The sequence below is a fragment of the Pogona vitticeps genome, chromosome 1 (assembly GCF_051106095.1).
Source record: "Pogona vitticeps strain Pit_001003342236 chromosome 1, PviZW2.1, whole genome shotgun sequence".
Classification (NCBI taxonomy): Eukaryota; Metazoa; Chordata; class Lepidosauria; order Squamata; family Agamidae; genus Pogona; species Pogona vitticeps.
The window spans coordinates 341,657,379-341,682,199 of NC_135783.1; the positions used below are offsets into that span (position 1 = coordinate 341,657,379).

Consider the following 24,821-nt stretch of genomic DNA (forward strand, 5'->3'; position numbering starts at 1 on the left):
TCCTTTCCCCCGCCCCATCTGCCCTCGACGAGCCCTAAAGGGATTGGCCGAGAAGTCGACGTCGAGCGGGGTGGGAAGCCGAGGAAGTCACTCCCAACCCTATTGTCGGGCGGAAAACAACAGTCCCTCTAAAGTTGGAACGTTTCCCGCTTCCTATTGGTGGAGAGGGAGGTCTGTCTACCGCCGAGAGGGCGCCGATTGGATAGCGAGGCGGGGCGGGGAGCCTTGGCGCGTCGCCGTGTGGCGGCGGCGGCGGCGGCGCTGGTTCTGAGGTGAAAATGTCGGGTCGGGAGGCCCTGGATGCCAAGAAGTTGGTCCGTTCGCCGAGTGGGCTCCGGATGGTGCCCGAGAGCCGGGCCTCGCGGAGCCCCTTCGGGTTGGAAGAGCCGCCCTGGGTGCCCGATAAGGAGGTAACGGTGGCCGGGCAGCTCCGGCGGAGAATCCTCTGCTTTGCCGCTGCCTTCTCCTCCTCTTCGCTCTATCGACGGCCTCCTTCGAGACGCCGCCCCCCCCCCCCCAAAATGCCGCCTTCCCCCGAGAGGGACCCCGAATCGGGAATAGGCGCCTCAGCCCCAGAGGTTTCGCCCCGGAGGGTCGCTTTCGACCTTCCCCGCTTGCCACCGTGAGGCGGGGATTTATTTATTTACAGTATTTACTGTATTTGATTTATTTCGACCTGCTGGCACGCGATCCCATTGCGAATATCCTTCCTTTCCTTTATTTATTTATTTATTTATTTATTTATTTGAGAGGGAGCTGTGTTAAGTCTGCAGCCGCAGCAACCAAAAAAAAATGTTGTGGCACTTCTAAGACGAACACGTTGATTTCCCCGTGGAGTATTGACGATTTCACGGCGCGATGGTGTTTTCTGCAGAAATGGATTGCCAGTCTGCAGAAAACTCACTCTGGAAATAGACACTTTCGTTTTAAAGCTGCCCCAAGACTGTCTTTTCAAATACAAGTTTAAAAAATGAGCACGAAGGGTTAAGCCTCGCTGGGACCTCATAGCCCAGTTTTTCTGTTTGCAAGGAGGAAGTGGTCGGTGTTTTAAGCATCTGAAAGGGGTATATATCCCATTTGGTAATCTTGAGTGGGGTGAAACAGTCTAGAACAGAATAGGCTGTTTTCTTGCTGGGTTGTATAACTTCTCTAACGTGGATAAAACAGATTCCAACTGTGAAGTACTTGAACCACTTAGGGGGAAAAAGTTGCTGTATGATCTGTACCTGGAAATAACATTTGGCATTGAGGAGTAGCTTCACTGGCTCAGATGGACAACCTGGAGAACTGGAGCACAAGGGTCAGGAGTTTGATCCCCCTTTTTGATGGGGAAGAGAAGAGCTGACTTGTGTGACCCTGAGGGAGCAATATGATCCCGGGATACCCCCATAAGAAAAGAATGACAGGTCACTTCTGAATACTTGATATCTACCTAGGAAACCCTGGGAAAGGTCATCGTAAGTCAGATTGAACTTGAGTGCCTGTAATTGTTATTAGTATTGGCTTCTTTACATCAATTAATAATAATAATAATAATAATAATAATAATAATAATAATAATAATAATAATAATAATAATAATAATAATAATAATAATAATAATAATAATAATAATAATAATAATAATAATAAACAAGGTGAGCTTTCAAGTTGCAGAGAATATAGAGGCCTGTGTGTTATGCCAAGAATCTGCAGGGGTCCCGGTCACGCTTTTTGTCTGCATAGAGAGGAAAAACTGCAAACGGATACCTTTGTGAGAAGCTGAATCTACAAGCTTCATCTTGCCTCACCAGCAGTGGGCATCACATATTGCCATGTTGTGGTGCTTCATCCTTCACTATTCCCCAAATTTTACACCCTCTTGCCTCACAAAAAGTCCTGAAGAATTTGAAAGCTCAACTTCTTTTTAGTGATCCAATAAGGGTGTTATTCAACCCAGTTTGCAGTCTGATCTATGTATCCTTCTCATATCTTCCCTTTGTTCCAGTGGAGCCATTGTTGCATTTGAGGGCTGCATATTTAGAGTCTTTCTTTACAGTTTGGGGCTTCACCTTCTTAAAAGAAGTGAAATTATAATAATGGAGCACCATTAGTATTTATGGTATTTTTAGAATAACAGTTGAAGAAGGAACCTATACTTAAAAATTGATATTGTAGAGTAGAGGCAACAAAGTTTTGGGAGAATGGTGCAGTCAGTCCAGTTATATGCACACGAACTTTATTTTAGTAGGAATTGAAATCTATGGGTAAGATAAAGACTGCACAGAAGAAGTGTATTTTGAGGGATGTGAACCTTAAAGTCAGATAGCATCACCTAGGTCTACTGGAAATAGGGGTGAAAAATAAAGGATGTAAGGAAAATGTGTGAGATCATTAACACACCCCCCCCTTTAGATTGCTAAACGTGCTGCACCTAGAGGATTCTAAATCACAAACAGTCATGTTTTGGAATACTATGGGTAAGGGGAGGAAGATGATTGAATAGTAAATGGTGTTGCATGATATAACCATAACAGAAGTGAATTGTTTTAGCAGCACAGTTCTGAACAGAGGTTTTTAAAAAGATCAAAAAGAGTTAGAGGAAGCAATTGCTTTTTACAGGGTAAGACTTTGCTCCACTTGAAACTGGATTTTGCCATTGATGAGTTGCCATGTTTTATTGAATTGCGAGCAAGTCAAGACTTGAGAACAGAGTTGCATTGAAAATAGAAGTTGCAGAATCTCAGGCAGAGCTCAACCATTCCAGTCCTGAGGGCCATATCTGAAGATTGTGGGAGCCAGAGGCTGTCTTTACACAAACATCCATGAATGTAATTACCAATTTGGACACGTTCCCATCAAGTATTTAAGGTATAGCCCAATTTTGTGCATGCCTGATCCTAATACTGTAACAGCAGCTTTCAGGTGCACAAAACAAACTTCATGCAGCTGCCACACTTAAGCTATAGGCTGCAGTACAGAGAGCAAAATATTTTTAAAAATACAAACCTACAGTTTTGCCATTTTCTTCTTGCAAGACCTGTTTCAGCTGTAAAAGGAGGCCATTTACAATTTAAATGCCTTTACATTGTTGTTATCTGATCAAAGAGAAGGAACTGAGTGATTGAAGTGCTGAAGAAAGCTTCCCCTCACTTGACCCCAATTTGGATTCCCATCCCAGTGCTGCACTTTTCTCCTTGGAATTGCAACAGAGAGGATTGGGGCACTCTACTGAATGGAATGAACTCTGGTGCAGAACGGATAGTTCCCTCTGTACTCAGTGAAAGCACCTTATTATCCGTGGAAGGCAGTTCCTCTATCCTCTATGTATAGCTCCAAGGGAATGATAATGTACACAGCAACCATGGTGTTTTGTTTAGCTCAAAGACACCAGTGTAATATATGGATGTGTGGTTAGCAGTACAGTAACAAATATCTGACAATTTCTCTTTTTCTGTGCAAGTGCATGCTGTAATTGATATTATCTGTCCTTTAAAGACCATGGCATAGTAGAGTAATAAGCATAAAAATATTTTGCTCTAATGTATTCACGAAGGCTTTCGTGGTCGGGATCTAATGGTTGTTGTGGGTTTTTCGGGCTCTTTGGCCGTGTTCTGAAGGTTGTTCTTCCTAATGTTTCAGAAGATGCTGGCCACAGAGACTGCCGAAACATTAGGAAGAACAACCTTCAGAACACGGTCAAAGAGCCCGAAAAACCCACAACAACTATTTTCCTCTAACTTTATTTCATTTTTTTAAAACTGTTGCTGTATCTTTTTGTTTAATCTTTTTAGTTCCACACACCCCACATGAATGCAGTACATTATCTTGTGTCCTGCAGTGTTTGATGCTATTTAGTAAACTTCTTTTTGGTAAAAGGGTCCTTCAGCTTCTGGCTGAAATCCTGTCAGTCAGCATAGCAAGTCTCAACTGTAGTGGGCCCATTGAATCAGCAAGGATTTTGGTGAATCAGCTCTTCAGTAAATTTCATTGATGGAACTGATGGTAAGCAACAGGATTTCAGCCAGGATTTTGTTCACTATATGGAAAGTATTTCTGTTAACAAACCTTTCAATATAGTTTATAGTAGTCTGGTGCTAATTTTTTTTAGCAAGCTGACAAAACATGAAGTTTAGCATTTGTTGAAGCCATAACTACTGAGACTGCCAAATGGCTTTGACTTTGTGATTAGAGGTGTTCCAAAAGATTGATTATTTTAAGCTGAAACACACTCATTGTGCTTGAAGTAGAATTTTTGGATTATCTCCCAAGATATGTTTTATCCTTAGCAAAAGGTTTTAGTGTAGATGATTTTCTACTGAGAAAAATATCTCTGTAAAAGAATAAACTCTAGCTTGAGGCAGGAAAGTATTAATATGCTAATGAAGTGTTTTAAGATAGAGTTGTATCCTATAATATATAATGTATTCTTTATATCTTTGATGGATGAAGGTTTTCTCAACTTTTTGTCTTTATTTTGTCTAGTGTCCCAGGTGCATGCAATGTAATACAAAGTTTGACTTCATAACCAGAAAGGTAAGAGACTGAATGCAACACATATGCTAACATAGTAATCTTCATTCTGAAGCAATTAAAGTGGCGTTTGCAATGTGCCTGGTGCGGTGCTAGTTTTTAATGAGTGACACAGGCTTCTCTTTAAATTAATTTAAAGACTGTATCTCCCAGTATGAGTTGGCTCACGTGTTAACATCATCAAGAGAGGTGTTAACATCATCAAGAGAGGCCTGAGCCAACTCATAATAGGAGATAACAGTCTTTAAATTAGGTGCATCACAGGTGCATCTGATGGGGACCCGGGAGAGGACCTTCTCTGTTGCTGCTCCCAGACTCTGGAACTCCCTCCCACAGGAGGCCAGACTGATCCTATCTTTACAGTCCTTCTGCAAGCAGGCAAAGACCTTTCTCTTCAGGCAAACCTTCCCTCAGTAATTAGTTACCCGTGTGTGCTTTTTAGATGGACTGTTATGCATTATTGCTTTGACTGAATTTTTAGTACAACTTGTGTTTTCTTTTTGTGTTTTCCATTTCTCAGAGTGGCATTTTAAAAATATTGGTAAACTTATTGTTCTTAGCTTTAATATTGCCTAATACTGATGTGAGATGCCTCTTTATACTTATTGTTCTTGACTTTAAATATTGCCTTTTAATGATGTTAACCTCCATTGTATACTCATTGTTTTCAACTTTAAATATTTTATTTCAATGTTGTAAGCTGCCTTGCGTCCTTTTCAAGGAGAAAGGCAGGGTATAAACAAACAAACAAATGAACAAATAAATAAATTTTCAGAGAGGTACCTGTGTGATTCTATTGTCACAATATTGTAGCACCTTGGTGATTAACAGATTCATTTCAGTGTTACAGTCTACTTCTTTGGACACATGGTATAGTGTTTAAGCCCCAGATTTAGGTACACAGTGTACTTGACTGCAGGGAGAGGACCAAGTAAATGAGATCTAGACAGAGCTTCTGAAACCAAACAGGTGGATTGCCTACATAAAATAAAAACATAAAATGAAAATTATTTTTATTAATCTGTTTTTCCTTTTTAAAGCTTTTTAACATGCATTTCAGAGTTCTCTGTCCCTACACTAGTTCTATACGACAACTCTCATCTGTGTTTCATCGCTGTTCCATAACACTAGTCATGTGCTAGAATTTTTAACACAAAAGCTCTGACTTGGCTGAATTGTTTCCCTCTTTCTCTAACCCGCCCCCTGCCAATCCAGCACCACTGCAGGAGATGTGGAAAGTGCTTCTGTGATAAATGCTGCAGCAAGAAAGTGCCTCTGCCTCGTATGTGCTTTGTTGACCCTGTGCGTCAGTGTGCCGAATGTGCTCTTGTTTCTCAGAAAGAAACGGAGTTCTATGACAAGCAGCTGAAAGTGCTTATGAATGGTAAGAACTGAGCATATGATGCATGTGGATTAGGTCTTCATTGTTGCTGGTGACTGCCATGTGGAAGCGTGATCTGACTTTAAGACTCGTATGTTAAATCTAGTATCAGAAATGACAAGAATGATGTTTAATAAATATGAACAAGAAACATTTGTAAATAAATATGGTTTAAAATGTCTAAATATATTAAATATTTAGGTATAAATATAGTTAAAGTAACTCAAAAATTAAAGGAGCAAAATTTTAACAAATTAAAAAGTGATATTAAAGATAAATTGCAGGAATAATCTAAATTGAAACTATCGTGGTTTGGGAGAATCACTATGATCAAAATGAAAATATTACCAAAATTACTTTTTTATTCAGGATGCTCCCAATATAATTAGAAGAAGAAGATTTTAAGTATTGGTGGGGATTAATTAATGGATTTTGTAAGGTTAAAAATCAAGAATAAATAAAAAATTTGGTATAAGGCTCAAAAATGGAGGTTTAGGTATTCTTAATATAAAAAATTATTATATAACGAATCAACTAAGATTTATTGGAGATATTATATATAATAAAGGAAGGTCAATTTGGTGGGATACAGAATCTTCAGAAATAAAGGGATATACTGAAAAATATTTGTTTAATGTAGTAAAAAGAAATACAATAAATCAGGTGAACAATGCTTTTTTAAAGAAACATGGTAAATGTCTGGAACAGATATAAAAAGAAGTTATGGCCCTTTACTTTACCACTAAAATTAGTAACCAATATAGAAAATTTCCCAGCAAACTTGAAGGGTTTAGCTGATCTGTTTAAGGATAAAAAACTTGCCAGATTGAAGGATTGGATGATTAAAATGAGATCAAAGAATAAGATTATAATTAAACTTCAAACTAATAAACTATCATGGTATAATTATATCCAGTTAGATAGTTGGACAACTGAATGGTTGAAGACTAATAGCAAATGTAGAGAATGTACTAAGTATGAACAATTTCTATCATCATATGAAGACATGCAGAAAGATGCTTTGAGGAAGGGAGTAGTAAATACAATTTATAACCTAATTTTGGAACAAGAGGAAAAAGAGACTGAAATAGAAGGTTTGAAATCAATTTGGAAACATGATTTAAAGACAGAAATTAAAACAGAGGATTGGACAAAAATTTGCAAGATGAAAGTTTTAAGATTAATGTTGGTAAGAATAAAGGAATTTTTTAAAAAATAGTTTAAGGTGGTACATGACTCCGAAATTGAACATAAAATTGAACATAATAAATTCAGACCTGATGGAAATGTGATGAAGAAATTGGCATGTATTATCATATGTGGTGTGAGTGTAAATTGATTCAGAAATTTTGGAAATTGATTTTCAAGGAAATATGTGATATATTTGGAAAATATATCGAACTTAATTCTAAAATTGCTTTGCTGTCAATTTTTGATAAGATGGAACTTGATTATTGCTCAAAGGAATTGATTTCTAATTTTATGACAAGTGCTAGAATATTAATAGCTACATTCTGGAAAGATAAAAATGATATTAAATTAGAAGATTGGAATAATGAAGTATGGGACATTGCATTAAATGATAAATTGACTACTGAACTTAAGATGAAAAGAGGAGAAATAAGTTTAATTTTTTATGTTATTTGGGGTAGATTTATTGAATTTGTATTAGTGAAAGGAAAGAGGAAAGCCTCTAAACAACAATCAATACAATTTTGGAAAGGTTCATAATAAGTGTTGCTACAAAGGGTCCCATGGGTATGGGGGTGCACTTTGTTTTAGATTGTATTAGTAAGCATTTTGTATTCTTGTATTTGTTTTGGAAATTTAAAAAAATTAAAAACGAGGAAGAAATGGCAATGAACTTTGCTCTTTGACTCTGGAATTCTTGTCTAAAACTGAAAACAAGCATATAAACCTTTGATTTGGATAATAATTCTTTTATCAGTGATTGCATAGGGGACAATTGAGAAAAACCATGCTAGATACCTCCCCTTTGGAATCATCCAGTAATGCTCTTTTATGAATGTTAAATGGCAAAATTCAACCCGTTTATAATTGGAAGTTGCTATGATATGTCCAGATTAGTTTTACTGAGACATATTCTTTCTTTTTTATTCCTCTTCCATGTGTTCAGATTAATATGACATTCAAGTATCCATACAAAGACTGCTGTATGGACAGTGCACATCTGTGGGACTTTGTTCTGGAGTGTTAAGGCATGAATTTTGTAAGGGTGTCTATTTCCATGGCATTTATGTCCTTGTGCCCACATGTATAACAGCTTTTAAGGAAACTATCAAATTCTTAAAATGTCTTGTTCATGCAAGATTTTATTGCAGAACCTCTGGACTAGTCACTGTAAACTTTCAACATAAACTGAGCAAGCAGTTTCTTGTCTTGAATTCTATGATTGTTTTAGAAGACCTTCTTAGTGAAAAATGCTGAATGTTTTTTCAGCTTCAAAAAGCTGCTGGTACTTCTGGTTATTTTGTTATGTGCAGAAATTAGTTCATACCAGCATGTTTTCTTGATTTTGGGGTAGGTAGTCAATCAAATGCATGAGATAAATTTTGAATAAGAAAACTGTAAGTCTGATGGCTAAGGGGAAGCTATAATAACTGATGTTGAAATTTGAAGGATGCTTACTGTTTTTCCTAACTTATAGTGAAGTAAAAGTTCATACTGCTTTGATGCTGCTTCTGCAAGATGTCAGCTACTTTGAGATTTGTGTACAGTGGTGCCTCGCTTAACGACATTAATTCGTTCCAGCAAAATCGCTGTAGAGCAAAAATGTCGTAAAGCGAAAATTAAAAAACCATTGAAACTCATTAAAACCCTGTCAATGCGTTCCAGTGGGCTAAAAACTCACCGTCCACCGAAGATCTTCCATACTCCGGCCATTTTCGGTGCCTGTATAGTGAGGAATCTGTCCCTAAGCACAACGGGGAGCCATTTTGAGCACCTGGCGGCTATTTTGAAAACCCGACAATCAGCTGTTTTATTCGTCGTAATGCAAAGAATCGGTTCCCGAAGCAGGGAACCGATCTTCGCAAAGTGAAAAAAAACCCATTTAAAACATTGTTTTGCGATAGCAATTGTGATCGCAAAAACATTGTCGTGAAGCAGATTCATCATAATGCATGGTAATCGTTAAGCAGGGCACGACTGTATATCATAGTGTGATTCTTGGAATGACTATGTCCTTGTATGCAGTATTAAGTCTGAGTAGTTTGAGTCACAAATTGCACGTAGCATCATATTTTTTTTCCTGTCAGAGTTAAAGTTGTTTATAGTTTCATACTTTGACAGGAGTCAGGGTGGATTTGATTTAAATTTTTAAAAATATGATTTTTAATAATTTGAATTAAAATGATTTTTAAAATGTAAATTATGATTTAAATCAATTAGATTTTTTTAAAAAAAATCATTGATTTTTATCCACTCTGACAGGAGTTTTGTGTTTTAGCATAGCAAGTCATACTAGAGTAGGCCCATTAGATCAGTGGATATTGGTGAGTCAATTCCTCCATAAGTCTCATTGATTCAAATAGATCTACTCTGATTGTGACTTTTAAATGGCAATGAAGAGTAAACCTAATGGATTCAATGGAATTTATGGAAGAGACAACTTACCAAAGACTCACTGATTCAGTGGGCCTAGTCTAGTGCAAGTGACTACACTCAGCAACAGGATTTCAGCCATTAGAGTAAGCTTGTACCTTTCCTGTGTTGTAGGAAGAAATTCAGTCTAAGGATCTAAAAAACTGTTATACTGTGCCCAGGAATGAAGTCAGAAGGTTAGCACTGGTCAGCTGCAGGGCTTATCTGTTAATGGAATGAATTGTTATGATTATAAACACAAGGTATTTTTAATGTACGTTTTTCCTATTCTTTCCCCCTTTCTGGATATTGAGGTGCTACATTCTATGTAACTTCAGGCACATCAGAAAAGGCAGAGATGATGGTTTGTCGACTTTCAAATAACCAGAGGTAAGAAATCTGCATTGTTAGTGGATGTTGCAATTGTAACATTTCAAAACTCTTAACAGCTAGTCACCAGCATTTTACAGGTTTGAGTTCTTCTATTAAAGCTGGATAAATATTGCTTTAGGATAACAGCAGAATCTGGCAATAGTTAGCCCAGCATCTCTTGTTTGTGGTTTCATGATTATTCAGAGAGATTATTGTCATAACATCTTAAAACAATTTAATTGTGATAATTTCTTTAGAAGTATGAGATTCCTATGGCTGAAATGGGAAAATGTGATTGTAGAACGGTTTTTAGGTATGCTTTTGAAAACTTTGCAAGGGAGAGAATAGGGAATTTAAAGACATTGATGTTCAGATACTGTCGGGTGGAAAGAGAGATATCTGGCAATGTTCTTATGTTCCCCACCACTTTAGAAAATAATTGAAGTGGGCGTGCCTGCTGTTTTACTTTTTTACACTGCTTTCATGCAGGAACCAGAAGCATAGCACCAAGTCATAGATACGTTTTACTATTCTCAGATTGTCACAGAGGTCTGGATAGTACCATTTCATACTGCAAATGTTTTACAGAAACAAGTTGCCTGTATTAAGACTTCTGTTTGGCCTGTTAATTTGCTAAAATATACTAATGTTGCTTTGTGACATCAAGTTTCTCTAGGTGTGACTCTTTTCCCGCTGAGGAAACATTCAGTCATTACATGCCTCTGACATTTGTGGTTTGAAATATTTAAGGTCATACATAGGTTACCACTAGTATAACAACTAGAAGTAAATATACTGAGCCTTTAATATCATATCATCCTTTTTAAAAATCAAGAAATCTATATTGGTAAAACAAGTCTTTTCTACAAAACTCATATATGAAATAAGTTGTGTTTTTTTTTCCAGATATCTTTTCCTGGATGGAGAAAGCCATTATGAACTTGAAATTGCACAGATCTCAACAGTCCAGATACTTACGGAGGGATTTACTCCTGGAGGTAATTCTACCAGCTAATCAATTGCTCTGCATACATCAGTTGGTACTATTCCCATGCATAGTCTGTCTTGGTTGTTGTCTGCTGTACTGCCTTAATTTCCGCTTACATTGGCCGGAATATGGGTCAAACCCTGCGCTGTCTAGGCTTTGTCCAAGAACATATGAAAGCAGTACATTTGTTCTTTTGTACTGACAAAACATTTCTTTTTTTGCTTGCCAAATAACCAACACCATCTTGCATAGCTCTTGTAGAAACACCCTGTAAAATATTTTAAGCAGCAGCTTCTCAGCAAATGGAAACAACTAATGAAGGTTTACTGCAGACTATTGCTTCTTAGCCCCAGGTATTAGAAGTAAAAGTTGACCATAAGCATTCCTTCAGCAAAGACCATTAAAAGATGCAAAAGATTTTCTGGAATGGTTATGTGTGTTTTAATAAATACAACAAGATACAGGAGTTCTGTATTCAAGTACAGTGGTGCCTCGCTTTACGAGTGCCTCGTATAGCGATGAATTCGCATAGCGATCCCTTTTCTGGGATCGCTAATGCGAAGGCATCGCGTCGGCCCCTATGGCCGAAATTCGCATAGCGAAGATCGATAAGCATTTCGCTTACCGACCTTCGCTTTGCGACCCGCGGATCAGCTGTTCGTCGGGTCCAAAATGGCGGCCGGAACAGCCGAAATGGCCACGGGCAGCGTTTTCGCGGCCTTGGTAAGCAAGGGGAGGGCGCGAAAACGCTGTGCGCGGCCATTTTGGCTGTTCCGGCGGCCATTGTCGACCCGACGAACAGCTGATCTGCGGTCTCGCTACGGCCGACATGGCCGCGCGCAGCGTTTTCGCGCCCTCCCCTCGCTTACCGAGGGCGCGAAAATGGCTGCCGGACCCAGAAAACATCGCTGTATGGTGAGTTTTTGACCATTTGGAACGCATTAAACGATGTTTAATGTGTTCCAATGGCTTTTTTTGATCCGTACAGCGATGTTTTCACATAGCGAAGGTTAATCCGGAACGGATTAACCTCGCTATGTGAGGCACCACTGTATAGGTCTTATAATTTAGACTAAAATGAATTGAGCATGTATGATGGCTTAAAAGAAAATGAATAATTGTTTAGTTTCATGTTGTGGAATGTGCTGCAGTCAGGGCTCTGAGTCACTATTTGGATGCCTAGGGACTGCTTCTAGTTGCCACTAGCAACTGAAAGTCACTTATGGCTTATTTGCTAAGGTAAATAAATATGTTGATCACATGCACTCCATTATACAAAATGTTTCTATTTGGTGGGTCTTGGGCTAAATTAATTTTAGATTATATATAACATTGAACACATCACAAGTTTTTGCAAGCTCTGAATGTAAGCTGCTCATTACTCCTCTTTCTGGAGATGTGTTTACCATTGACAAGTAAGGCTAGCCAGCCACTCAGTGGGCAGCTGTGCTATGGTGACAGAGATGGGCCTGAATTAATTTGGATCCCTCTCTACGAATTTTGTTGCATGGCAGCACAGCTGCTACGCTGACCCTCACCTCACCCCCGGACCGACAGAAGCACTCATCTTTCATCACACGCTGTTGGGGTCCTTCATCGCTGGTGGTGCATCAATCCAGGAAGGAGCTCATCCATCCCATCCCTGCGTCCTCTGGCAGCCAACCACTCCTTGGCTCTGCAGGGAGAAGCCCTGTCTCACCTCATTGGAGTGGTCAGCTGCCAGAGAAGGCGTGGAAGGGATGGCCGAGCTCCGTCCCAGACTGATGTGCTAACAGTGACAAAGGACCCCGATGGCATGTGATGAAAGCCAGTCTGGGGTTGAGTGGGGAGAGTCTAAGCAACAGCCGTGCAATAAAATTTGTAGAGAGAGATCTAGATTAATTCATGCCCATCTCTACTGACAAATGCCTTAATTGCAGCCTCTTTGGGATTACTCTATATGGAGTTGTTCTTGGAAATGTCAGAGAAACCAAATTCTTTTTAACTGGGATGGTTACAGTAACACATAGCTCTCCTGTTGGGACAGCTCTACAGTCACCCAGTCTGTTTCAGCTGTAAGTTCAAAGTACTCGTTTGGGCCTTTAAAGCTCTAAATGACTGTTTATTCCAATAATGCCTGCCCAGCTTTTAAGGCCACCAGGGAAGGCCTTTCTCTAGGTTCTCCCACTCTCATAGGTATGTTTGGTGAGGACATGAGAGAGGGCCTTCTCTGTTGCTGCTTCTGAAGCTATGGAACTTCCTTTTGCGGGAGGCCAGCCTGACCCCCTCTTTGCTGTCCATCTGCTGGCAGGCAAAATCCTTTACCTTTGAGCAGGAGATTTTTCACTAACAGGCTGTGTATCAGGGTTTCAAAAACAGGCAGTTATATGGTTTTATTTCTTAATGTGCTTTTAAAACTGTTTTTCTGTGCTAGTCTTCATAGGATACTGTTTCAATTGCTTTTTAATATTGTAGCGATTGATTGTATTTTCTAGGTTTTAATACTGTCTGTTTTAATATTGAATGCCTTTTTGGGTCCTCTTGTAGCAAAAGGTGGGAGAACATATAATAAAAATGAAATGACATGAAAGTTGCCATATGCTCTGGAAAAAAGTGTATCTAGCTCAGAAATGCCATAAGCTCCTTTGAAACCTGGTTGCACTTCTAATCTTTGGGAAATTTGTTGCATAAAAATGGGGGGTGGAGGACAAAGGAACAAAATTGAGGTAGAATTTGGAACCAGAATGTCTGTCTTATATAATTTTAGCTGCATTCATTGACCTTTCTAGCCTATGGCTTGCTGCATATCTGATGAAAATGCCTTCATCTTCTCTGTTACCTTGTCTTAAAATTCCTGGATGGCTGTATACTGAATCTTCATTTTTAAAATGGAACATTTTCTTACTCATTTCTTTTGACTGCTCTTTTCTCCTCACTGCTTGCCTGCCTCGATGTAGAAAAAGACATTCACACTTACACCAGCCTTTTGGAAAGTGAACACATTATGGAAGGTTAGCAATGCAATTCCATTCTCCTAAGCATGTTGGAGATGTGGTTTATGTTTTGTTTTTTAAAGTTTGTGTTTTGTTGGCTTCTAGTTAACGCATGCTGCCTCTTGCAGGCTGTTGTGCAGACTTGTTGCAAGTGGGAGGGGAATGGGTTAGTTTTTGTTTGGCAGTTGAATTTAAGCTCTTTGTGTTTTTTGTGATGTGACTTGTGAAGGATGTCTCGTGCTCAGTTTGAACATAGTTAAAAAGGCCAGAACCTAGCTGGCAGCGGGAAGGCTACATTTAGACAGCCTTTGCACTAGCTTCTGCTTCTTTGATGCTTTGTTTGCAAAGGCAGTGGTAGGAAGGAAAATGTCATGTCTTACATATAATAGACATACAATATCATGAGAATACAAAACTCATTGGAAAAGAAAACAATGCTAGGAAAGATAGAAGGCAGTATAGCAAGAAGATATATCATAAGATGGAGTGGCCTAACATAAAATGGAATGAATCACAACTAGAGATGGGGGTATTCGTATACGAATACGAATATCCCCACAGAGGTGGAAATAATGAGGGTTTTTTGCTGCTGCCACCAGCTCCGCGGATGCTTCCTATCACGCTGTTCTCCACAATGGATTAGCCACTTTCCGACCTAGCAGAGAGGCTTGTCATCCTAACTCCTGCCAGGACTGGGTAATCAGTTGCGGACAAGGGTGCGATAGGAAGGTCTGACCCTTGTTATTTCCACCTGTACGAATACCCCCATCTAATCACAACCTTTCATTTGCAAGACCTGAGCAGGGCTGTTTGTGACATGATTTTTTCAATAATGATTTGTAGTTGCCATAAATTAGAAGTGACTTGACCATACAATAAAAAAGAAAACAACAAGCTTGATGGTGTGGGGCAACCGTGGATGGCCCTGTTGGCCTTGTTAGAATGAGCCACAGAAGCACCATGCATATCAAGGACCACTGGACTTCCACCTCCTCCCCAGAAGAGATCTGGGCTGATATTAAGATTCCCAGAAGAAATATCAACAACCTCCGATATGCAGATGACCATTTTTGGCACTCTCCTCTTTCACCTTCATTAAGAGGTTCTTTAATTCCTCCTCATTTTTACCATCAGAGTGGTATCATCTGCATATCGGAGGTTGTTGATATTTCTACGGGCAATCTTAATTCCGATTTGGGATTCCTCCAGTCCAGCCTTCCGCACGATGTATTCTGCATATAAGTTAAATAAGCTGGGAGACAATATACAGCCTTGTCGTACTCCTTTCCCAATTTTGAACCAATCAGTTGTTCCATATCCAGTTCTAACTGTTGCTTCCTGTCCCACATAGAGATTTCTCAGGAGATAGATAAGGTGGTCAGGCACTCCCATTTCCTTAAGAACTTGCCATAGTTTGCTGTGTTCGACACAGTCAAAGGCTTTTGCGTAGTCAATGAAGCAGAAGTAGATTTTTCTCCTGGAACTCTCTGGCTTTCTCCATAATCCAGCGCATGTTAGCCATTTGGTCTCTAGTTCTTCTGCCCCTTCAAAATCCAGCTTGTACTTCTGGGAGTTCTCAGTCCACATACTGCTGAAGCCTACCTTGTAGGATTTTGCGCATAACCTTGCTAGCTTTGCTAGCATTGGTGGTTGGTGCATAAACTTGGATGATTGTGATGTTGAAAGGTCTGCCTTGGATTCTTATTGAAATCATTCTGTCATTTTTGAGATAGTACAGCTTTTCTTACTCTTTTGTTGACTATGAGGGCTACTCCATTCCTTCTACGGGATTCTTGCCCACAATAGTAGATATGGTAATCGTCTGAATTGAATTCGCCCATTCCCATCCATTTTACTTCACTGACACCCAGGATGTCAATGTTTAATCTTGCCATCTCTTGTTTGACGACATCCAGCTTACCAAGGTCCATAGATCTAACATTCCAGGTTCCTATGCAGTATTCTTTGCAGCATTGGACTTTCCTTTTACTTCCACGCATGTCCGCAGCTGAGTGTCCATTCGGCTTTGGCCGAACCACTTCATTAGCTCTGGAGCTACTTGTACGTGTCCTCCTCTCTTCCTCAGTAGCATGTTAGATGCCTTCTGACCTGAGGGGCTCATCCTCCAGTGCCATATCTTTTAGCCTTTTGTTTCTGTCCATGGAGTTTTCTTGACAAAGATACTGGAGTGGCTTGCCAGTTCCTGCGTCACGTGCATTGCGTGAACTCTCCACTATGACCTGCCCGTCATGGGTGTCCCTGCACGGCAGATGGGTGGTATAGATATCGAATGAATTAGATGGGATGAAATAGGCTGGCCTGGCGTGGCCTGGCCTGCTTGGTGAATCTATTAGGGTATCTAGTGGCCTATGGTTGCCACCAGACAGAGGAGATGGAATAGTAAATGAAGTATTTCAGGGACCTGAAGCCACTTCTAGATAATTTCTGCTTTGCATTTTTCTATTACAATGCATCAGTAGAAAGAATTATTTCTTTTACACTAGGGATGTAAGAGCAGAAGAGAGAGTTGGGCAAGCTAAAAACGTCTTTTTTAATACAGTGGTGCCTCGCTTAGCGAGTGCTTCGCTATGCGATGAATTCGCATAGCGAGGGGGTCCGGGCCATCGCTGGAGCATTCGCTCAGCGATGGCCCCTATGGCGATTTTTCGCTTTGCGATGATCGCTAAGCGATTCGCTTAGCGATCTTCGCAAAACGAAGCGGGGGAGAACAGCTGATCGGCGGTTCCAAAATGGCCGCCGGAAGGTCCGCGCCGCATTTTCGCGCCCTGCCCTCGCTTACCGAGGGCGCGAAAATGGCGGCGCTATGGAAGAAACATCGCTTAACGGTGAGTTTTCAAGCCATAGGAACGCATTGAACGAAGTTCAATGCGTTTCTATGGCTTTTTTAGTCCCGTTTAGCGATGTTTTCGCATAGCGAAGGTTAATCCGGAACGGATTAACCTCGCTATGCGAGGCACCACTGTATCTGAAAACAGTAGAGCTTCTTGGTTTGTGTTGAAGAACAGTAAGCAATAAAGTCTTATTTGATGGTTGTTGTGGGTTTTTCGGGCTCTTTGGCCGTGTTCTGAAGGTTGTTCTTCCCGACGTTATGCCAGTCTCTGTGGCCGGCATCTTCAGAGGACTGAAATTGACAACAGAGCATGGACAGAGTTCCTCCTCCAGTCCTCGGAAGATGCCAGCCACAGAGAAGGAAGAGCAGCCTTCAGAACACGGCCAAAGAGCCTGAAAAACCCACAACAACCATCAGATCCCGGCTGTGAAAGCCTTCAAGAATACAAAGTCTTATTTGTTGCTTACTCGGTTGCTTTCTGAAGTCTAGCACTGTGTGAACTGAACAGAGTCTGCGAACTGTTTGAATTTCTTTTTAGGAAGCTTTCAGGCTTTCAGTAGATTGTGATCAGCCCAAGCAAATGTATTTGTGCGTGGGGTGTGTGTGTTAATATATGTCTAGTTTTTACCCATACTGTATATTCCTTCTGATTGTGAGTGATGTCAGTCTCCTGGAAAAATTTCATTTGGAAGAAAAAGTCTGGATTGTTTTTCTTGTATCTAAAACTGGGAATCTGATTTTAGCATATTGTTTTTATCTGTAGTCAGTAACCAGAATTAAAAATTATAGCATGTTAATTTTGCTTGCTGTGTGAATATCTCAAAGTTATAGAAAATGCGCTAAATGTTACTTGATTAGAAAATATCCAATAAAACATAATTTGATTTAGATTCAAAACATTATTTTATTATAGTACTGAATAGTTCACTTATATTGTTTACATTTTAAGGAAGAAGCCTCAAAGGCATTGAAAACTACTGACATACTGATCTTTTCATTGTCAGAGAGTTACAAGCATTAATTATGTGGTGGCATGTTATAGGTATAATACTCGTACAATTTTTAAAACTGCTCCAATGTTCTTATATTGTATTCATTCATTGTCTTAATGATCAGTTTTGTGTTCTTAGAAATAGGATTTTTTTCCCCCACAGAAATGGAGAACGTTTTCCACAATGGAAAACCTTACCCGCCACATCACTGTTCACTGCTAAGCTAATCAGCCAGTGGCACCACCATCTGCTCCCTCCTCCTATCCATGTCTTTTGTCTTTTTACTGCCATTGTACTTGCGTAACCTACTGCCGGTTTTGCTCACTTGCTCTCCTTAAATCAATTCTGTAATACTCTGCAACAAGTCAAGGCCTCTGTTAATGTTTGATTTCCAGAAACTAGTTAATTCCACTAGGAAGGTGCCTGCTGATTCTATTTAGAATCAGATGAGACAACTGGAAAGCTTTCAACATTCTGTCTTTAGGATATTTAGGATAATATTTCGCTTGTAGTGGTTCTGTTAATACAAAATAGTATTGTATCATTGTAGAATTCAGCAGCATCGGTTTAACCCTATAAATCTAAACCATCAGCACTGGCCTCACACTAAATGTTAAATTAAATTCTTTATACAAAACTATGATCTTCAAAATGCTTCAAGCCAGGCTGCATAGTACTTTGTGTAGTATTGTTGGTGTGATTACTATGATTATAACCTTTAGGCCTATTTCCTGCAAAAGGATTACTGTCTTTAGAATGTACTAAAAAAAAGATATTGTTCTTCTGGTTATAGTCAGGATCAGTTTCATGTGGAGAAAGTATAAAAAACTGAAGATCATGGAATATGAATGCCAAATAATGATTAGAACTTGGATTTAACTTTGTTACTCTTTGCAGAGAGGGATCTTAAATATTGGGGCTACATCTTCTAAAAGTGGAAATGTTGGGAGAAAACTAGATAATCCATGAGTGGGACTGTCACTCTGCACCCCTTCCTAAAGACCTTACGTCCTTTAATGTTTCCTCATATATTTGTTCTTCCATACTGCTAATCTGTGACAAAGAACATCAAATTCTAACATTTACTACTCAGTGTACTAATGATAACCTATGAGTCATAAAGGCTGGTTGCACAACAGTTCAGTGCAAAATTCTGGATGCCCTGAGCATATTTCAAAACTAGTATTTTGTGTAGCATATAATCTCTTCACAAAATGTTTTCAAGAAATTGGAAAGTTAGGATATCCAGTTGCATAGGATTTTTTAAAATTACAACCTTAAGTAAAAACAGTATACAACTCAAAGCAACAAGCTTTAGAGACTTACTTAGCCACAGGCCTTCTGCATAATAAGATTTTGCTGATGTCACCTCCTTCTTAGCCTGACTGCCTTACCTGAGTTAAGACACTAACATTCTTTGCTACATAATATTTCATTGACCAGGGCGAGGAAGAGATGCGGAGTTAAACTATGGACAAAATCTTGTTCATGTCACTGTAAAGGAATGTTGGTGTACATGTGCTAGAAATTACACTGTTTGGTTGCGCAGTTAGTTGTATGTCCCCAGTGAGGCCAGTTGTGCAGTGCACCAACAGAAGTGCTTCATGGATAGCCCTTCTGCCTCAGTACTATCGTAACTACCATGAGAACAATCTTGAGTTGCACATGCATGGTTGCTCAGTAGGATTTTGCCTATTGTCATGTGGAATCCTAAAATACTTGCATTTTGTAGACCTAGTATTTGCTGTAGAACAACAGCTACATCACTTTTATCCTCAGCTGCTGCTTTTCTTCCCTAGGAGGCAATACTCGTGCTACAGGTATGCTCCTTCAGTACAAGGTTCCAGGGTCAGAAGAATTAAAGCAGCTTAAATTTACTGCTGGTGAAGACTTCAGCTCCAACAAAAAGCTGTCAACTACCTGGCTAGCAGCCATGCATAAGGTAACTAGATGACATGTTACAGGTAGCTTTATGTCCATCACATCTCTGTAAGAAGATCCGTCCTGAATCAGGCCGAAGACCCATTTAGTTCAGGATCTTGCTTTCCCTACCAGCCAGTCAGGTGCCTATGAGTAACTCATAAGCAGAATGTGATGTGGAAACAGCTCTCTAGCTGTTTAAATAAATTATTAGCTACTGACAGTCTTATTTTCTGTGCATTTCTGCAATCCCTTCCCAGAGTAGTTGTCCCTCTATGTCCGTGGTCCCCAGCCTTGAGTAACCCAGGTGTTCTTGGACTGCAATTCCCAGAGGTCTTCACAATTAGCTGTGCTATCTGGGAATTGCAATCCTAAAACACCTTCTGTGGTTAATATCTACATGGGCCAACTGTAATAACATGTGTGTCAGAAAGAACAGTGTGAAGCTACCTTGCCTATCTGAAGACATAAGATGGGCTGGTGTATACCTCGGTGTAACACTGTGAACTTTTTTCTTACAGTTAAAAATAATATAATATTAAGGATATTTCAAGGGAAGAAACAGCTTTTGCCTTGGGGAAAACTAATTTTATAATTGCTCTCTTTCTCTTAACTTCCAAGTAATCAATCATGTTAGTTTTTATCAGCAGATTAGCAAAATTAAAGTGGGGGGAAGAAAAGGGGGGAAGCGAGGAAAGAAGCAAAATTTTTAGAAATATTTATTTTGGTGTGAGCATTTGTGGTATGTGCAGAAGTGGATTTTGATCCATGAAATCTCACACTGAAATAAATCTCTAGTATTTAAAGTGCCACAGTATTTTACTTTTTTGTCTATTTTTTCTTCGCCCTCCCTCCTATTTAATTAGAATGAAATCTTATTATTCACTTCCTTGATTCAGTATTGTGTTATTAAATAGTACATAATCTAGGATGAAGATTATTTAGCCTAAAGAGATTCTGGAAGAAGTATTGGCTTTCAGGATTTTGTTAAAATTAAACATTGTTTCTTGATTGTCATTGTTTATTGCAGGCAGCAAAACTCCTTTATGAATCTCGGGACCAATAACAACTTCTCTCATGAGAAGAAAAGAGGAACTGTAAGAAGAAGCTTCTTACTACTTGCTAGCTGACACATGATAACAAGTTCTTGGTAATAGGGATTCTTTCCTGCTCCCCCACTCCTCCCTTCCTGCCCTAAATGTGGTTCATCATGTGAGCACTGGCCAATTACAATGTGAGTATTTGACCTATAAGTATTCACTTATTTAGTGTGCAATATGTATACAGTTTATTAATGCTTTAAATAGAGCCTTGCATCTATGACTTTATTTTGTTAAATCTTGTCTGCACTTAATATAAAATGAAGTGTGACCTGCACTATTGCTAAATGTATAGCACAACTTTTGTAGTACAGATTATGTATACTGTATAATTCATTTTAAAAAGAAACTTTGTTTGATGTTCAAGAGAATAGGCTTTCAGGTGTGTAGATCTCAGGTTTTTCTTTTCCTCATATCTAAATGATCGCTGAAATCTGCCTTAGGTATCATTTTATAGAACACACAGTTTCTCTTGTGGTGAGGGGTTTGTATCATGAGGTTATACACTTTTTTTGTAAAATAAGATTTACCAAATACCACAAACTGTTCTGTATAACTTGATCTTTTTGAATGAAGCTACCAACAAGACAGATTTTTGAAGTTTTATATTCATGCTTTGTGGTAATTCTAGCTTTGGCTAATAAAACCTTATTAAATACTAGAGAAGCCTGTTTGTGGTAGTACTCATGGTACCTAGTAAGACAAATGAACAAACTGGTGCTTTACCCAGGTTTTGTAACAGGCTGAAACTGGCAATGCTGGAAATGTATAGGCCTTCTCTAGTGTGAAATTGTATAAATAGCTACATCTGAGGGGTGAAAACACTGGGTAGTTTTCAGACTTGTACTTTTGCAAACAATTTTCCCATTCACTTGGCTGTTTTATTCACATCACAAGATCTGCAGGGCCTCACAATTACACCACACCAGCCAAGGGTACAATTTAGAATTGTCCCACCTCACTGTAAATTCAGTGAGCTGTTATTATGGGTGTCCTCTGTCTACCAGTCTCTCCCATTAAGAAATTTCCTTCTGTTTCTAAGGAGTTCTACAGAAGTGCATGGGTTACTCTAAAAATGCAGTTTTAAACTGGAAGATCTTAAATGCCACTATTGATACATGGTATCAGTGCTGTAGATGTCCACAAAATCTGCTGAAGAATTCTGGAAGAAAGCCTGGTTAAACAAAGTATGCCCTACTTGTATGGCAGTACTGTTTTTAAAATGCTTTTTTAAAAAAGAAGCACCTGCAAATGCAACCATACCTTAGCAGTAGTTTTTATTGTGCACACTGGATGAGCAGTGTATCATAGGCTTTTCACTCACATTCATTTAGCAAATATTCTTTTACAATACCCTTTCACTTCTCATCACCACAATATATACAGGTAATGCTAAACAGTGGGAAAAGCAAGTTACAGCACTGCATCAATGGCTATAAATTATGCACAACGTATACATGAATAATAGCAATTGGCCTACAGTTCAAAGGGAAGAAATTATAAAACCTGTGTGGCTACAACATAATGGGCAGTTCAAAATAGACTTCTGTATATAAAATCATGTACAAATAATATTCCAGTGAAGTGCTTTTTTTTTGCTTGAAACTAGATAGTGGATTAAGTTATTGCATAACTCACCCTGGCACAAGAGGCAGGGCTGTCGAGAACTACAGACATTGCCCTTGCCCAAACAGCAGGTCATCTTTGCCATAAGTCTCTCCTCTCTATCTTCACTTTATACAACCAGCCTGGCCTTTATATTCATCCCTTCAATCACCGTCCTACTTTCACAGATAAAATTTAAAGGTCCTTAAACTGAACCTCTTAGCTTTTTATAACATAACTCTTACCCTTCTCAACTATTGCACTTTCTTCCATACAAGACATACAAATCCCTTAAATCTGAATGCAGGTTTGTCCAGAAGATGGAATTCAGGGTATGTGTTTGAGACAGTGCAATGGACTTGGGGGGGGGGGAGCTAACTGGTGCTATAAGAAGAATACCAAGAAAAAACATCAAGTGAAGGAACAAGTGCGATTTTGAGAAGTGTGCAAAATCCATTCAACATTGATGCTTCTCTTGCCATTTTGGTAATCCTTGTTCCCGAAGACTGTTGGTAACTCCCTGATACCAATATTTGCCAAGATCTCTACAGATATATACAGTGAACTCAACACTCAGTTGACAATTTTAATAGTAAAAGTCTTGACATTTCAGGACAGTTACTGTGGACTAGAACTGAACAGACAGCATATCTGCATTTTGCAAATGTTTTAACATCTAGCACAAGTGTTGTTTTTTTAATTCAGTTGGCAAAAAAATACTGTAGGCTGTGTTCCGAGTACCATGCCCAGTGAATGGGTAGGTTAACATAGAGCAGACCTCACTTTACAAACTGCAGATTGAAAATCTCAAATGCTGTCCATTATATTAAACAAGAGCACCATTTAAAACAATTATAGCTTTACTTCTGGTGAAATGTAATTGAAAATGTCTCCAGTGTATACTTTCATCTTCCAGTCGCCAGCAAGATACTGTACTCCCAATGATGGGAATTCAGGCAAGAGTTCGTTGCCTAGGTTTTATTCTTGGGTATAACTGCAATAAAATGAAATCAGAATTAAATACAGTCTTTATACTTGTTGCAGAATTATTCTTAGATTTGAGGAATTGCTACCATGTGTTCAAAAGCAATGTTTATGGTGAACAGTTCCATAAAATTATGTTCCATGTCTGTAAGATAATCTGATTCAGTACTTCTAATTGGGACATGAAGTGGCTGTTCTTTGTTTCAGGCAGAATTCTTTTTAGACCCTCATGGAGATTGAGCTGCGAGGGTGGCTCTGTATGCTCTACTAGTGAGTCAAAGCCCCTCACTTAAAAGTCTGCTTAGTATATAATTACTTCCAAATTCAGGAATCTAGATAATGTTTATCTTCACTGGCAGCAGTACTCAGGGCCCAGTAGGAGCTGTAAGAATCTCTACTGTGCAAAGCCATTTGTTAGAAAATTCTTCCACAAGACTATGCTAGCAATTCAAAGTGGTGTGAACAGCTTTCCTGGTCAATAGTGTTCTTGATCTTGCAACCTTGTAGCTGAGAGGAAGCAGTGAACGGAATGAAACATTTTGTAAAAGTTACCACAATGCAACCACAGTAATTTCCAAATCTTATTAGAGCAGGAGTATTTTTTTTAAACTGCAGTTCCACTGTTTTTCTTCCATAAATTTGTGACACAGGTTATGGTAGGAAATATGACTGCTCTTCTCATTACATTCTTAGGCTTGCAAAAGACACTGCGTCCTTCATTAAGTCTAGTTTGGCCCCAGGAAGAAAAATGAGAGTGCATTCAGTCTTGAGTAATAGTAGCTTGGACAAGTAGTATACCGATGAAGATGTTTTGCATATTATCAGCAAGCAGTGGAAAAAGAAATACAACTGTAAATCAGCCTGTACCTAATCCATAACAACATCCAAAGTGTGCTCAACTTACCCCCAAGAGATTTTTAGGAACATAGCCTTCCTTGTCATTAAGACGGGCCCACCACCAGTCTGTTTCATTATCATCTTTGCGCCTCAGGATGGTAATTGCATCTCCTTCATGGAATGACAACTCATCATTGTTCTGGGCTTCATAATCCCACAATGCATATACTATGCCTTTGTTCATAACTCCCAGTTTCTCCTGTACACCTGTCATCAACAAATATAGGAGTTTTATTTCAATTAATTGGTGTCAAAATTCTTTCAGTTTACAATGGTGGATGCTATCTTAGTTTTTTCCTCTCTGCATTTATCTGATTTGACAAAATCATTATTACTGCCGATCTGCACATTTGTCATTTTAGTAACCACGAACACACTGCAGGCCATCAGCTAAGAAATGTCACACCCCTTCTCTCTGATACAGATGTCAGCACTCCCTTTCTCTTGTCACTTGGCTATTTAGGTAATGGTATCTTTAAATAACGTAGGAATAAATTTATTTTCTTCAACACTCTTCACTTATCTCCTCTCTTCCTCTTTCTCTACCATCACCCTTTAGCTCCCCTGTGTCTGTCCCTGCACTTAGGGCCTTATAACATCATTCAAATAAACAACTCTCAAATACAGTGGTGCCTCACTTAGCG

At 39.1% G+C, this 24,821-nt stretch overlaps 2 protein-coding genes across 14 annotated transcripts in view; one reads left to right on the top strand and one right to left on the bottom strand.

Moving 5' to 3' along the window:
- The first annotated feature begins 198 nt into the window (after positions 1-198).
- On the top strand, positions 199-21,357 carry ZFYVE21 (zinc finger FYVE-type containing 21). 2 transcript variants are annotated; one of them, XM_020808944.3, is made up of 8 exons: positions 199-410; positions 4,465-4,515; positions 5,728-5,896; positions 9,811-9,886; positions 10,775-10,866; positions 13,793-13,846; positions 19,471-19,613; positions 20,622-21,357. In XM_020808944.3, the coding sequence occupies exons 1-8, from the start codon at positions 279-281 to the stop codon at positions 20,655-20,657; spliced, it is 753 nt and encodes a 250-aa protein (XP_020664603.1). In that variant the 5' UTR covers positions 199-278; the 3' UTR covers positions 20,658-21,357. The 2 variants fall into 2 exon arrangements, with proteins under 2 accessions (XP_020664603.1, XP_072842826.1); XM_072986725.2 differs by lacking the exon at positions 13,793-13,846 and having other exon boundaries at positions 204-410.
- Positions 21,358-21,951: 594 nt separating this feature from the next.
- The window catches only part of PPP1R13B (protein phosphatase 1 regulatory subunit 13B), an 82,524-nt gene continuing 79,654 nt past the window's right edge, over positions 21,952-24,821 (bottom strand). For all 12 annotated transcript variants that reach the window (XM_072986714.2, XM_078383818.1, XM_078383817.1 and 9 more), the window contains 2 exons: positions 24,185-24,384; positions 21,952-23,290 (listed from right to left, as the gene is read on the bottom strand). In XM_072986714.2, coding sequence (XP_072842815.2) covers positions 23,249-23,290; positions 24,185-24,384 — 242 coding nt within the window. In that variant the 3' untranslated portion in view covers positions 21,952-23,248. The remainder of the gene's footprint in view (positions 23,291-24,184; positions 24,385-24,821) is intronic.

Bases quoted from the DNA above. Each gene is read 5' to 3' on its own strand.
- ZFYVE21 (XM_020808944.3), top strand. From the start codon at position 279: ATGTCGGGTCGGGAGGCCCTGGATGCCAAGAAGTTGGTCCGTTCGCCG. The intron at 411-4,464 runs GTAACGGTGGCC...TATTTTGTCTAG, and splicing joins CCTGGGTGCCCGATAAGGAG to TGTCCCAGGTGCATGCAATG. The intron at 13,847-19,470 runs GTTAGCAATGCA...TTTCTTCCCTAG, and splicing joins AAGTGAACACATTATGGAAG to GAGGCAATACTCGTGCTACA.